Source organism: Agelaius phoeniceus, chromosome 13 (genome assembly GCF_051311805.1).
Source record: "Agelaius phoeniceus isolate bAgePho1 chromosome 13, bAgePho1.hap1, whole genome shotgun sequence".
NCBI classification, from domain to species: domain Eukaryota; kingdom Metazoa; phylum Chordata; class Aves; order Passeriformes; family Icteridae; genus Agelaius; species Agelaius phoeniceus.
In genome coordinates, this window is record NC_135277.1 from 16341323 (window position 1) to 16357234 (window position 15912).

Consider the following 15912-nt stretch of genomic DNA (forward strand, 5'->3'; position numbering starts at 1 on the left):
AGGCTGTGATCCAATTGCTCTATGAATCCTGAAAGGAAACTGAATGGGATTTTTTTCTGAAATTACTCATTACAAAAAAGAAACAAGTCAAAAATATGTCATGCAGTTAGTTTTGCCTTTTGGTCTCTTACACTTAGTAGGTGTAGCATCTTACATTAAAATGCATCTTTTTCCTCAACATTTCCCTCCTCATGGTGAGTTTAATTTCAACTAAATTTACAGACTCAAAAATAAATCGTTGGAAATTAAGGCACTGCAGTCCTTCATTGCATCGTCTTGATACTTGCAGCTGACAATTCACTAACTTTTAATGGGAACATTTTACAGTGAAACAGATGGAGAAAACAAAATAAATGAACTCCCTTTGGCTCGATAAAAACCAGTGCAGTGTAAGCAAAAAGGATCAAAAATCATCTCAAGGAGAGGGAGTTGGTGGTGTGGAGACTCTAAAAACAGCATCAGAACTTTACATTTTATTTCCAGCATTCCCTAATCTTTGATAAGCAAACCCCTGCAGCTTAGCTGCAAAGAGGGGATGGAATCCTGGCCCTGCCAAAATGACACCAAACATTTCACGGCTCCAATGGCAGCTAAACCTGACCCAGCTCCTTCCATGCAGAAGGATCCCAGGGTGCTCCATTGCCAGCTCTTCCCTGAACGTGCCAGCACGTTGGGAATGCACAGAGGCAGCTCAAGCTGTTTAATTCTGCTCAGCATTTGCAAGCAGTTTGGGCCAGGAAGCAAATAAGAATGAAACTTCTATTCCCAGCTTACTCCACATTTCCCAGCCAGCTGTGGTGAGGAATATGATCATAAGAGCCCCTACCTGAGCCTTGTCTGCAAGGGCAGGGGGAAGAATGCATGGCACTGATGTCTAGAGCAGAGCATTACTGTGCTGTCACCCCATCTGTGCAGAAGGACCTGAGAGCACAGACCTGTCACTGATGGCTCTTTTCTCATTTGCTGAAAGCTGCAGGTTTTTAAAACAGAGGACTTCTACTTGGAGTGAATTTCACTTTTAGGCTTCTGAGTTGTTGTGGGAAATAATCTGGCATTTGCAAAGTATTTTAAATGTTGTGTGCTTTTCATCTGAGTATTACATGAGGAGCTTGAAAGATGAAGAATTTTAACTGCCATTTATTTCTGCTTATAAATATCTATTAGAGAAGCACATCAAACAATTGAGAAAAAACAGCTCAGCCAGCAGGCACAGCTTCAGGCTGGATCACCCTGGCTCTGAGCTCCCCTGGCAGGGATGTCTGAATGGAAAGATTTCCCTTGAAGTCATTGCACCTGTGGCTGCACCTGGGAAATCCTGGTCCCTTCTCCATTCAGCAGAACTGTGCATGAAGGGGGGACAGCCAGGAAGTTCTTGTAAGTTGGAGCCTTTCCCCTAGGGGGGAAAAGAGAGCAGGCAGCACAACAAAGTGGGGCAGAAGGAAAAATATGTCAGGAGTTAATTTGGGGTGTTTCTTTTTCTGTTTCAGAGCCAGAACAAAGCCAAGCAATGCAGAGATGCAGCAAATGAAGCAGGTGATGCTGTTTGCAGCTGAACTGAGTCTTCTCAGCAAAGATCTACCAGCACAGGATTTTGATAGAGCACATCCAAATCACCCAGGCTGCCAGGGTTCCCAGAGTCACCTGCCCAAATATTAATGAAAGAGCAGCAACCTGAGAGTCACTGACACTCCCCTCTGTGGAAATGCCAGTGTCCTGTTTACATTAAAGAATTTACAGAAGACTTCCTTTAGGGACTCCACCCAGGGAAGAAAAGCTCTTCTTGAAGCAAGTCTGAAAGCACAGCAGAGCTCAAATTGCCCTGAGAGAGCCCAAATCCCATCCCCCTGCCCATGGGCATGAGCACAGCAGTGATGTGCAGCCACAAACATGTGTGTGGCCAGCAGGACAGGCCAGCACAACCTGAGCTGGCTCAGGAGCTCTGGCTTGTGCCTCCCTCGCCATGGAACAGCTTCCACAAATCACATGGCTCATCTGGCTGGCTGGGAATGCAGAGAGCCTCAGGATGCTCAGTGCCCAAGCAAGGTCCAGGCTCTTCCTCTCTGAATTGTGTTATCCCTACCATACAGTTTATAACTGACCTGCAAACCATACTGAGAGAATCCTTACTCTAGTATACAGCTACAAAGAAAAAAAACCCAATAATTATTGTGCCCCACCAGTCCCAAGCTCACATATCCTTGTGATACTCAAGCAAACCACAGGCCTGAAGTATAGGAAATTACAGGAAAGGCCCAATAGGAAGAAAGAGAAAAGGCTGTATCACTTTTTCCCTGACTGCTGGGTTTGTGTTCTGTATCTGTTTACAGAGAACGTTTACAAGCAGAACATTGAGCAGCTGGATAAGGTCAGGACAGAGTGGGAGCAGGAACACATCAAAACCTGTGAGGTAAACATTGAGTTCTGCAGAGGTGTTTGCACACTCTTTATTTTATCCCATTGGAAGATTTCAGTCTAAGGTCTGAAATGCCATCCCAAGGGTTTTGCTGTTTGCTTTATGTGGAGTTCCAACAGAGGTCTTTGTAAAAAAAAAAATACTGCAAAAACTAGAGTTTGTTTAGACATAGCTGCTCCTGTATCACTGACATTCTCCTTGCTTGGTCAGCACAGCTATGTAAAAATAAAGGAGAGGAATAAGTGCAGAGGTGGGAGAGGTGGAGCAATATATGGACTGGTACATACCCCAGTCACTCTTTATGTTTATAGCACTTTGAATTCACCTGAAAGAATATTTGTCCTCTGCAATGAAATAATCTTTCAGTTGAAAGGCAGTGGTAGAGAAGTCTCTGTCTCCATTTTACTGAGGATGGACAAGGAGATTTGCACTTGGCTATTAAGTTTTGCACAACAATTTACAGGAACTGGTTGGCATCCAAATCAGCCACTCATTTGATCACAGTAATCCTTCAAGTACATTTGCCCATCTGCTAAAGTTTGCTATATTTACTTGTTGCAGGCTTTATTTCCACATAAAATAAAATGCCAGGAGGATACATTTCCAGTTCTCTGCTTCCTCTTAAATATTCTCTATCTGAGAGGACTGAAAAGCCCCACAACTGGCACAGACATTTCCACAGATATTATGCCAAGCCTTAGTCTTCCAAAGATGCATATTTTCTCTCTTAAAAAGCCAACAAACCAGTGAAGCATTCCACAACCTCACACTCTTTTTTGTCCCATATAGCTAAATCCTGGCCAGCCCACAGAGCTTGTGACCACTGCTTAATCCAAACAGCCACTCATAAAGCAAGGGCATCTTCAGTGCCTTCTTTTAAAAGTGCTTGTAGAGAGAAGAACTGATACTCTTTGGGGTTTTTTTAAACTAGCAATTAGTACAAAAAGCAGCTTAAAATCCTACACTTGTGGCTGCATAGTGGGGAATCTGGAAGTGCTGGGGTTGCTTGGGTCTGTAACTGAGTGCTGGACAACCACAGCCTGAAAGTGCTGCCAGGCAAGTGGCAGCTCTGGGGTGGCCTTTGTCACAGGGGCTGTGCCACGTTGTCCTGGAATGCCCTGGTTCTCCAGCAGCACCAGGGATGTGTCAAACACAGCACCCAGCTGTGCTTTTCTGGCTTTTCTGTGCTTTTCTGGGTGCTGACAAGGGCTTGAAAGGCCAGAGTCACTACAGTTCCTCCTTGGATTAACTGCATTTCCTGACAGGACACCATTTATCTGGAAAATTCCCTGTTGGCTCTGGTGCTGTTTCAGCAGCCTCGAGGGCCACAGGCTTTCTGTTCAGAATGAGCATCCAAATACTCATCCTCCACCTTGCAGGCTCTCTTTAAAACCTTTACTCTCAGAAACCAGACCCCACAGCAGCTTGCTCCCTTGACAGATTCCTTTTTCTGGGTTTCTTTAGTTGGTAAGTCATTAGATGGCAGGAAGCATACCCAACTGAGTGTTCTGCTGAATGCTGTATACATTTGTGGTGTTCTGGACATAATTACTAGCAAATAGAGATGGAGACAGATGGCTGGAAGCATCTGAGATTTTCACACCTCATAGAAAACCAAAACTTTGTTCTACTTTTAACAGTACAACGTAGAGATCAGGGTGATTTGGTTTTTTTCAAGTTTTTAAAGAAAGAGCTTATCTGCCTCTTCCCCCAAATCGGTTCACACTTCTTTCTCTGCCCCCTTCCTTCTCCCTAAGCAGTGCAGCAACATGAGGAAGCCAGACAGATGAAGGAAGGGAATAACTCTGAAGACAGAAAATTGCCTTCTCTTTACCACAAAAGTAACCTTTGATATGCAGAGTCAACTCCAGAGAGCCCCAAGTACTTTCAAAAGAGAAAAGTTTACAGCAGCATTTTAGATGGCAGAGGTGGATAGTTTTGAGTTTTGCCTCTACTTCTAACAAAAATACAATCCTTTCATGCCAGTACTCTACTGCTCTGTTAAACATCCAGATTCCAGTGTGATGGGCACACAGGACCCTGACTCTGAAATCCTCAACAGCAGAGGTAACAGTCAAATCCAGATCTGGACTCCTCTCCCTTGCTTTGTTTTTGTCTCTAAAATAGAACTTTAATTTGGTGCAACCAATTAGAACAAATTTTTGAGCATGAACAGTAGATGTAGTTTCTCCACCAACTGAAAAAACATCCTTTACCATGGTGCCCTCAGCACAGGTTTGCATCCCCAGCCCTGTCCCAGCCTGCGAACCAAGAACTCAATACCACAAAGCTCCATCACGTTTCCTGTTTGCTTTTAGGTCTTCCAGCTGCAGGAGTGCGACCGCATCACAATCCTGCGCAACTCGCTGTGGGTGCACTGCAACCAGCTGTCCCTGCAGTGTGTGAAGGATGACGAGGTACAGCCTGCCCTGCCCTGCAGGGAAATGTCTCCCTCCTGCTCTCCCAGATGCCATCCAGATGCATGTCTGCATGCAGGCAGGCTGTGGCACTTGGTGGCACTCCTGGGTGTGCTGGGAAATGCTCCCTGCTCCCAAAACACTGCTCAGTGTACCTGGGCTCTGACTCAATTTCAAAAAAGGCATCCAGTCATGGCTTCAAAAGTGGAAGATGTAAAGAATACACTAGATTTGACTTTGAATGGCTGTTTCCTGTTATTAATTTCTTTATTGAAAAGTTCTGGACTGCCTTTGTCCTGCTCTCTTTAAAGACCATCCAGAGCACAAATAGGGGTGTTTACAAGAATATTGGTACAGGGGGCAGGCTGAAGAGCAGCCAGGTCAGACATCTACCAAGTATAAAGTGTTTCTTAAGGGGACAATTACTACAATAGCGTTGTTTATTAATTCAGTGTGAAATGTTAAAAGTTAAATTGAACTCTTGGATTCTGTTTTGTAGATGTATGAAGATGTTCGGGTCAGCTTGGAGAACTGTGTTGTAGAGTCAGACATAGACTACTTCATTAAGACAAAAATGACAGGAACACAACCTCCAGGTAATTATTCCTACTGCTCTTGTCAGATGGCTTGTGCAGTACACGTCCTTTGGAGGTGAAACCAGCTGGAGGAATTCCTGCTCCAACTTTTCATTCCCACCTGCCATAGCTCACTTCCCCCACACTGTGCTGCCATCGCTGCCTGAGTGATGCTCTAAGTGGGATAGCAGAATGATCCAGATTAAAAATAACCCTCCAAGGAAGAAAAAACTTGTTTTGGCTTTGGAGCCAGGCTCATTTCACAGTACAGCTGAATTGACACTGCTAAGGAGGTGGCAAATTGCCTTGCAGAAATGGCAACTTCAACTTCCTGCAGTGTGACAAGACAGAGCCACCTCACCAGTAACTGCACCCCAGTGTCCCCTTGGCAGAGGTGCTGCCTCCTCATTTACAGCACAGAGAAGTTTTCTATTCTGTTCCACATGCCCAATGGGGAATAACAAATCTTCTGCTCTCTGGAAGTTTGCATAAGCCAAGACTTTGGCTGGGAGAAATTCTGAATGAAATTGGCTTTGTCCCAGCACAGGGAACTGCTGTCAGGCTCACAGGCCCTGGCCATTCAAGCCAAAGCTGCTTTTTCCTTGACTTCAGTGCTCAAAACCTCTGGTCTGAAATGGAGGTTGACCCAGCATGAGGCAAGAGCAGGTGGAGAATGAAAACCTGCTGCTCCAGGGTAGGAGTTCTCCAAACACCCTGCAGGAAAGGAGTTGTCTGATGTGTCACATGGCCAGACATTAACCACACCTGTACTTCAACAGACAACACAAGAGAGTTACATAAAACCCTTCATGCTAGGAGTTGTACAGGTACAAAATCAGGGCCTGATCCCTGGGGATAATTATCTCCTACAAGAACAAGTTCCACCCCTTTGATTTCACTGCAGAGCTCAAAGCTGGCAGGAATTGCACCCCAGGCTCTTCTTCAGCAGAGCTGGGTGCTGCCACTAACTCAGCACTGAGCTATCTGAGGCCTGCTTTTCACTCAGCCTTTTTGCCATTACTCTTACGGTGGCTAAAAATTGGGATTTTGGGAATTTTTTTAAACTAGTATATTGATATTGGTGCACTGGATGCCATTTTGCTGCTATAGTTTATTCTTCTTCACATAGGGGATTTAAATTCACTGAAAAGGAGAATTTATCCAGGAAAAATTACATTTTCAGTGGTGGAAAGGAGAACTGTGCCTTGCAACAGTGTAAAACCACTTCTGTATACTAAGAAATGTGTAATTCTCAGCTGGTGTTTCTTGGTTTAGGTTTTTGGGGATTTTTTCTATTTAAGATTTGTCATTCTCCAGTCACCTAGGAAATTTCTACAAAAAGCTCTTGGCCATGTCAGAGTCATTTCTAGTAAGAAGTAGGTGGAAAAAACCCTTGAGAGCTTTATGAAAGGCAAAGAAAAACCTGACTTGGTTTTTTGTTGTTTATTTTTGTCACCTTCTAGAAAATTACAGAAAATGTTCTGGAAGCAATATCCTAATTTCTCCACAGCTCTGGCTAATGAGTGTGCACTGTAGCACGTGGTGAGCTGTTGATCTGTGCTATTATTTGCAAAAGGCAGGAGGAAACCCAGGTGTCATTTTGCATTGTGTGGCAGCAGACCTTCATCCTGACCAAACCTTCCTGATGGTCTTGCTCCCTTCCTTTCCTACCCAATCTTACAATGCCCTCTAGACTGGAAACTGCAGCAAAGTGACAATGCAGAAGGGCAACAGGAGACCCTTACATTGGTCAGAAAACTCCCTAATTACTGTGAGTTTTATTTGTAGGGATTCTTCACACTCTCTAGCTCTGGGTGCCTGCTCTGCTCAGTATCCTGGCTGACACAGTGTGAGAATGTCAACAGGACCTTTAGCCCCAGTCTAATGTCTTTGTTAAGGTGCTGCTATCAGGGCTGAGATAAAACACTATCACAGGCTTCACTCGTGTTTGCTTGGCTCTCACTGGCTCAGGCTGTGTGGCCACCAGCTGTGAGACTGCACTGGGAGCTCTGAGCTGACAAATAAATCCATCTGTAACTATTTCATCTGTAAAGTTACACTTGGAAACGGTCTGAATTTCACCCTTAACGACACCATAGGGGAGAGCGAAGGAACTGCAATCTAAATGTGTTTGAGAGAACAAAACCCAAATATCTCTGGGTAAACAGCAAATAAGCTCTCAGGAGGCGGATGGGGGAGGTATGAAAGGTGGGGAAACACACAAGCAAACACCAGGAAATTGCTCGTTATTGCTGCAGGCAATAACACTCAGAAACATCCCCAGCTCTGGCAAAAATTCCTGACTGAGGAAAGAAGAAACAAAATGCACTGCAGCAAATTCTGTCATGAACACGGTTTAGGGCACTCAGTGACCATACTCTGCCCCCTTAAATCCTGAGCTTTGAGGCCACAGAAGAAACAGCCATAGAGGAAACTGCCTTCCTCATTAGGGCAGTCACAGCTCCTGGAATGGGCCTTGGGTGCCTGGCCACCAGGGCCATGGCTGTTCACAGCCACTGGAATGGCTTCTGTCCAGCCCCCAGGCTCCCCTGAGCTAATCCAGCCTCATTCCAGGTGTGACAGACAACTGCTCACTTTGAAAATTTAAAGAGGTTTATTAAACCTTAACAAAAAGACAACAAAGGACTACATTAGGAAAAAGCTGCAGTGCTGGGAACTGCCCCTCATGCATACCATGCAGCCAGCTCATCTTCAAGATGGGTGCTCAGTCTTTTATACCCTTGGGGGTGGCATCAGCCAGCCCTGGCCCCTCCAAAGTCTGCCTGTCAGCTCTTCTGTGCCATTTATCAGTGGAGACTGCTTTGTAACTGGGTTGGAGGGCAGATGTTGCCATGTCCACCCCCTAAGCACCCCCAAGCTTTTCCATTCCCACCTGCCCCATGCAAGGGACACCTGTGCAGCCTTCCTTTACCTGTGCTAGACAGCCCTGGCAGTCTGATGGCAACAATACAGGGGGGAAAGGGAACTATGGGGAGAACAGAGGACATCTAAACTACAATAACATAACTACACATCACTAAAGCTTCTCCTAATATTCACACAATAGTTATCCCTTAATTGCAAGAGCCAATCATCTCATTATCCATCTATAACCCAGGTGAGGGCAGGCAGGTGCTGCCCTGAGTTTGCTCCAGCAGCCCCAGGGCACATTGTGGCAGGGAGCAAACAGAGTTTTCTCAGTGGTTCCTGTTTGAACACTTTGCTTTTCTTGCCCTGTGCAGATGCCATAGGCTACGAGAGCTACTACAGCCGGGAGCGCAGCTGCAGCCCCAGCCCGGCCTGTGGCATGATCAAGAGGTGAGGCCAGAGGTCCCTTCCCACAGCAGCAGCCCTGCCCGGGCACTGAACACCACTGGGAAGCCATTGCTTCCCCCAGAGTAGCAAGAGGCAGCAGTGAGTGTGACTTGAGACAAGAAGTGAAGGTACTGAAATGCAGTGGGAGTGATCTTGGCGTCCCTCCAGTGGGAGGAGGGACAGGGGATGAATTCATCCCACAATTACTGGGCCAGCATGAGGGAGCAGCCAGAGTTTCCTCTTTGCTACTGAGTCAGGGCACAGGGCAACAAAACCAGTTTGTTCCAGGGAGGGTGAAGGTGAATGTGGCTGGGAGCAGAGGCTGGAAGAGCTTTCCTTTGGGGCCATTCCTCCATGCTTACAGCACCACTCAGCTGAGCAGAACAAAGAGCTGCTCTGTCAGGATCCAAGGGGGAAAACACAGGATGGAAAAACTGTGATGATCAGGGAGGCAATTTTCCTCATTCTGATCCCTTTCCTCTGGTAAATGTTAGAACATGGATGCAGTCATAACAGCAGAAGAGCATGGTGCCTCTATTGGTTTAAATATTTTATACTAAAATGGCAAATTCACAGTGGGGAGGGCATCACAGTTAAAGCAGAAGAGATTTAAAATTTAACAAGCCCTATGACATGGCAAGGACAAGGAGCAGGCAGTGATCTCCCATTTGGAATGTGGTCCAGGCTTGCCAGGGAGCTGCTCAGGGTTATACTCAGGGCTTTGTTTTTCAGTTGGAAACTGGATCTTCTCTAATAATGAATTCAGTGCTGCATCCTGTGCAGTTACATAAGACAATTGTCCTGCCATTCAGAGCACAACTGTGAGCAGCATGGGCAAGGAGCCTGGAGAGACTCAGCCTGAGTCTTTCAGGAACTCTTGAGAGAGGAAATCCATTTTCCAGAAAAACTGAATGTTCACTAGCTGAAAAATCAGACCCTTTAAATATGCCTTAAGCATGCAATGCTATTTCTATCTCTGCTTGAGAATCCTAACCCATTTTCTCACTTTGCTTAGTCCTCAGTAGCCAGCTGTGATATAGGAAATAACTAGGGATAGATTAAAATAAAAATTCACTTAAACTCACAGCTTTTAGAAAGGCTTGTTACACAAACTCTGTATTTTAAATTGTATCAGGGTCTTCCTCAAACACAAAGAGATGTTAATCTCTTATAAGCAACTCACAATTTTCATCATTTTAACATTGTGGAATAATTGGAGTTTCACACCATGAGCCTTTGGCTCTACAAAAAAATATTATCTGCTGCATTTCATGCACAATTTAGTGAAGGCTGATGGTTCAATAGTCTGCTGCATTTTTAAAAACACATTTTTAAAGGAAGATAAATATATCTATAGCATAAAAGAAAATAGAAGGCCATGGGAAGAGATGACATCTACTCTGTGAAGCAGATGGAGGGAAGGCTGAGTCAGAGCTGAGATGAAGGAATGCTCATACCCAGGCCTGTTCACTCATTTTGGTTTTGGCTTCTCTTGGTTCTGCAGATTCTCTGGACTACTGCATGGGAGCAGCAAAAACAACACAGAAACTGCCACTCCTTCAGCCCCTCCTCTGGGTATGCTCTGCAGGAAATCAGTTTACCAGATGTGTTTGTTTTAGATTGTGTTGCTAAACCAGGCTTTGACATGGAGCAGAAGTCTACAGCAGATATTCACATGTTGGCAGGCAAGAGTAGTCTGGAAATTAATTTTGCTTGGATGTGTATTAACAAATTTCCCAGTTTAAAGTGCCAAATAATCCACAGAGTCTTCAAAACTTCCATCTAGGCAGGGGGAACCTGTACATTCAGAGCAGCAGTCTGACATAGCTATTAGTTTTCTCCTTGTGTACCATAACTACCACTAAAAAGCCCCACAGAATACATACAATTTTTAACACACCAGGCACATGGCTTATGAATACAAATATCCATCTCACCTCACAGTTACACTGCTGTCTTGTAATCCTTATAACTAGGAATTTATCAGATGATATTTAAAACACAGTATTTTGACTATGTAAAAGAGAACAGTTTATGACATTTTTATTGATTTGATATTAAACAAAAGCATTTTAACTGTAGTTCTTACCAAAAGAAAAAGTTGTTTTCAAACAGCTTTAAAATCAACTGCCTCTGCCAGCCCTGCCTGCTTGGGCACCCAGAAGCACAGCCCAGACTCTCTCTTGGTGCTCAGCAGGCGAAGCTCCCAGACAGATGCTGGGAAGAAATGAGAAGTTTCCCTAATTACAACAAGCTGAATTAAAACAAAACATCTGCAAAAAAAAAGTGATGTCCATGACAAATAGCTACGTGAGAACTGTAAAAACCCCCTGGAAAATGTCTGGGGACCCATTGGCTCAGTGTTTTCCATTTTTCTCAAGGGGAAAAAGAAAGTCTTATGTGAGCCAGGGAACTGCTAGAATTTTATACCCCCAGTAGCAACTTGTTAAACCATTTTAATCAGTGTTTCCCTCCTTGGATGACTTGGATTGTGTTTTACCAGGGGAAACCTTTTCCCCAACCTGAGGCTGAGGCTAGTTTCTGACCTCCCACAAAGTTCAATGGGTGTATTGTCATCCCATCAATGGGGGACAGTTTTTGTGCAAGATTTACCTACAGCTCACAGCAGCTTTTCTATATGTGTGCATCTCCAGGCAGGGAGAGAACAGAAAGCCTTGTATTTGTGAAGTCTTGCATATGATCCCATGCTTTTGTAAGCAACTGAACTCTTTGTTTCTGTGCTGGGTATTTCTTTCTTATTTCCCCCCTCCTTTGCAGAGAGAACAGAAGGAGTCTATGCATCCATCTTTGTAAATGAAAAAGCTGAGATCACATCATCACAGGACTACAGAGTGCTTTATGACTACACAGCCCAGGTAAAAAAGGCCTCAAAATAAACACTTCAGAGAGTCACATGTAAAATAAGTGATGCTGATTGAAACACCCTGGAAGTGTAAATTCTGTGAAGGAGATATTGCTGTCATCTTACAGCCAGGGACATGGTCTGTCCTGCTCCAGTTTAGCACACTGGTCCTCCATGCTGGAGGGGGCAGAATCCCATAAGGGACATTCCTTCCTGTACTTCCATGTTGCAAGCTGCAGAATCACAGTGGATGTGGTTCATCTGCCAGCTTAAAGAGAACAATCTACATCCTGAACTGGGATATTGAACTCTCCCTGACTCCAGTCCTAACTAGGCAGAATACCATTAGTAAAAGGTTGTGAATGGACTGGTTATAAATATTTGTTAATTCAGATGGACTCCAGAACCTGGACTCCAGCCCCTCCTGTTTTACATGTCAGTTTAAAGGTTCCTTTTATTAGCTTTAGATCAGCAAAAGAAACAGCATCCAGGATGTTTCATGTCTCAGTGCAGAAAGCCTCACACCAAGGGACCTACCACCAATATTGAAGAAATGTGATAGTGACAAAATAAATGCCAGATAAATTATGAAAACAGAGAAAAAGCTCAGAAGGAGCACTTTCCCTTAGGTACAGCAGTATTCCAACACCTTTTATTAGATGTTGGGTTGTTTGGGGGTTTTTTTTTGCTTAATTTTAAACTTTCTTTTATTATTTACATGAAATTTCATGCAAGCATAGTTGAAAGCACCTCAACTGCTAATGGCAGTTCCCCTAAGGAGACTACAGGATCACCTCATTTCTCCAGGAGTCCCTTAAAATTGTGCCACACAGGGATATTCCCTGCTGAGAAAAGAGCCTGTTACTGCCTTTAGTATATTGTACACTGAGGCCTCTCATTTTTTGAGTCCATTCTTACCGACTCAGGTGCATTAAATTCAGTTTTAGCTGACACCTCAAACATCTCTGGAAGCCTCCCTTATGCTGTTTTCTATTTTCTACACTGTAGGCAGCAAAGTGGTTTCCTATGGAAAATAGGACAGCACCACTGAACACTGATGGCTGCCTGGGAGCTCAGGGAGAGCTTATTTGCAACTACTGCATTTGTCTGGGGATGAAAGTCACTGCTGTCCAAGAGTCACTGTCCCCCACTGGTCACTGCTGTCCCCTGCTAAAAGAACTGACAGACCTATTTCAGGCAGGGATTAGCAGAGGCACTGTTACCCCCCTTAGGAATTAAGCTGTGCTCTATTTAGCAACACCTGCAGACTATGCAGGTCATGGTGAGCTGCTTTAGGAGAGTGGTGTTTAACCCTTTCTGGACTTCCCCGGTGATAAAACCATCGGGTTGTGCAGGAGGAGGGACCCTGGAGGCTGGGGAAATCTGAGCATCTTAAAGAAAAAGCCAAAATGCTCAATCCCTCACTGTGTGGTGTTTCAGAACCAGCACTGTTGATGAAGAGCAGGATTTAAAAAACCCCACCAGACACTTCTTGGCCCCCCCTGTGCTGTCAGGCTGTCCCATTTGTCTCCCTGTCTCCTTTCAGAACACGGATGAGCTGGACATCAGTGAGGGGGACACCGTGGTTGTGATTGCGGAGAACGACGACGGCTGGTGGACAGCAGAAAGGAACGGCCAGAGGGGCTTCGTGCCAGGCTCCTACCTTGAAAAGCTTTGATGAAAAGGAGCCCCAGTCCTCAGACTTTACAAATATTCTATTACTGAAAACAATCAGCACACAAGGTCTGCTTCAGGACCTTCAAGAGCATCCCAATAATAATGTTTTCTACAACCACCAGTCAGGAAATAACCAACTGACCATGCTTTTCTCTCCCTTGCTCCTGCTTCATGCCATTATTCTCCTGGCCTACACTATCTGAAAAACCTCCTGAGAGATTAGGACTTGCATGTTTTGGCACAGTCACTCAGCACACTGTGCTGCCAGCAGTGTTTCAAAGCTTGGTGATCCTGGGAGGAAAATCCCACCCAGATCTCAGCTGTGCAAAGGGAAAGATCACAGAAGCAAGTGCAGTTTCTGCAGGCTGGAGAACTGTCCCCAGCCAGCCTGGGAGCCACCCTTATGGTCATGACAGCCACATTCTCTGCCATGGATCCCTTTCTCCCCATGCACAGGCCATGCTGGCATTTTTGACAGAGGATGGTTTATCAGTCACGGATAAAAATACAAAAAACAGCAAATGCACCCAGAGAGGAGCACCTGAAGGACCAGGACACATCCCTTGTAGGAAAACTTGATGCACTCCCCATCACAACCATCTCCTAACACAATGGAATTCATGCTAGCCATGGGCTCTGCTTTGCTCTGCATTCTGGGACAGATGATGGGCCCAAGGCTTGCTTTTTCCTTGGCTGGAAGGTTTCCCTAACACCTCTCTGGGATTATGAAGTTTAAAAATCCAACAACACAAACAGCAGCTAAGCCAAGCCTCCAGCAGTGCTGCACTGCCCTGATTCCTCTCCTGTGAGCCCCAGAGAATTGCCAATCACCTCCCCTGCAATGTCAGCAGGGCAGCCTCCCCTCCCTTCCACTGCTCAGCCCCTCCTGCCCAGGCTGCTCTGGCTCCCTGGGCTGCCTCAGCCTCTGCACTTCTGTGATTGCTGCCAAAGGGACACCCTGGGCCCTTTCCAGCCCCCTCTAATGTGCTCATTCTGCAACAAAACCTCTTCAGAGGTGTTGCACTGTGCAGGTTCACTGTATTTCACAGATTTCAGCTCTATCAGTCTTTCTAGTTTAATATTTAAGAATGTTTCCAACTGTTACTGTACTGTACAAGGGATTGGTGGATAGTTTCTGCCATTCTTCCCTTTTCAGTATTTCAAGATAGTTTAAAAAATTTTAAACCTGGTGATTTAATTTGAATCAGAGCAAACTATTTCTGGGGTCAGAATGACCATTTGCCAAGGTTTCAGGCCTTAAAACTGACAATGAAAATGAATCCTATTGCTACCTGAAAGGCATGGAGGAGAGAGGGACTGTTAGCTCAGACACACAGAAAGGACAAGAGAAATCAGGACAAAAGGAAAAGGTGTAATGGTCAATGCAATCTTTTCTGAAATGAAACACAGTGAAGGTCAGAGGTACATGCAGTATCTTATTTGAATTCTGCCTTCAAGGATGGAACAGAAGTTCCAGGCCCTTTCCCTGTGGCTGCCTGCAGTGCTTTGCACAGGCCCTTGTCCTTCTCCCCAGTTCCCCCAGCACATCCACAGCAGGGCTGGAGGGCCCTGAGCCCCTGGCACCAGCCCAGGCTCAGGGGCTGGGATGGCACTGAAGGCAGCAGAGTGAGAGCAGCAGCACTGCCCAGGCAGAAGGGGAAGGAGAGGCCTCTGTGACACACCTCAGGTGACACAAAGGACAGCACTCGTGGAGGCTGCCCAACAACCACAGCATCCCTTCTTAGCTACAGCAGGAGAGGAAACCAAAAGCACAAGAGATTTCATGTATTCACTTCTTGAACACTCAATCTTCCACAAAGAATACTGTAATGAGCCAATAAATAAATAAATTTAGATAGATATTTTGCAGATTATCTTAATTAAACAGAAAAAAAAACCCAAAACCCCAAACCCACTGAGATGCACCTTCCCTACTGATGTGGGACACACAGATTTTGCAGGACTGCTCATTTCCCTGGGGGCCCAACTTCACACAAGGCACTGCAGGGCCTGCTCTTGATTGCCCTGAGATCCAACTGCAGATCATCTTTGCTTCCATGGACCACATGGTCTGCATCACCAATGGACGGCTGGTGGAATGGTGCCTGCTGTTTCTCTCACATCAAATCATTCCATACTTTTGCTGGTAAAGTCAAGATACCAATTTCCTTTCTACCAATCTCTTCTTCTGTCAAGTAAACACTGTTGAATGGCAAGAGGCTATAGGTATTTCAAAATCTCCCCAGTGTCACAGCATTTGGGTTCCACATGCTAACTCCAGACTATTCAGGAAATGAAAAAGCAGCAGCAGTGTTTTCTCATGAATCCTCTGCTTCACATTGTTTAGATATGGCTTGGAACTACTTATCAGCCAAATGCTTCAGTTTGCCCTATCTGCATGGCAGCACTTGTCACAAATAGAACAGAGATATCAAGGAATACCCACACCCTCTGAGAACAGCCACATTTTAGGTGTCATCCATCTACCACCCCCATCAGTAGGAAAAGCAGGAAGGTCAGTTGTAGGTTACTGCCTTAATAACATTGCCCTTATTAACATTTCCTCTCCAGTTTGGTAACATTTGGGCAATAAAACTGACACAATCAAGTTATTATTCAATTTTCAGCTAAGGTGGGAAACTGAAATGGGCT

At 45.1% G+C, this 15912-nt stretch overlaps 1 protein-coding gene across 3 annotated transcripts in view; it reads left to right on the plus strand.

The window, feature by feature from the left end:
- Positions 1–15114, plus strand: part of PSTPIP1 (proline-serine-threonine phosphatase interacting protein 1) — a 56621-nt gene extending 41507 nt beyond the window's left edge. For all 3 annotated transcript variants that reach the window (XM_077185644.1, XM_054641770.2, XM_077185645.1), the window contains 8 exons: positions 1488–1533; positions 2328–2407; positions 4732–4830; positions 5330–5426; positions 8648–8723; positions 10225–10295; positions 11499–11596; positions 13130–15114. In XM_077185644.1, the coding sequence (XP_077041759.1) occupies positions 1488–1533; positions 2328–2407; positions 4732–4830; positions 5330–5426; positions 8648–8723; positions 10225–10295; positions 11499–11596; positions 13130–13261 (699 nt within the window). In that variant the 3' untranslated portion in view covers positions 13262–15114. The remainder of the gene's footprint in view (positions 1–1487; positions 1534–2327; positions 2408–4731; positions 4831–5329; positions 5427–8647; positions 8724–10224; positions 10296–11498; positions 11597–13129) is intronic.
- The last annotated feature ends 798 nt before the right edge of the window (positions 15115–15912 follow it).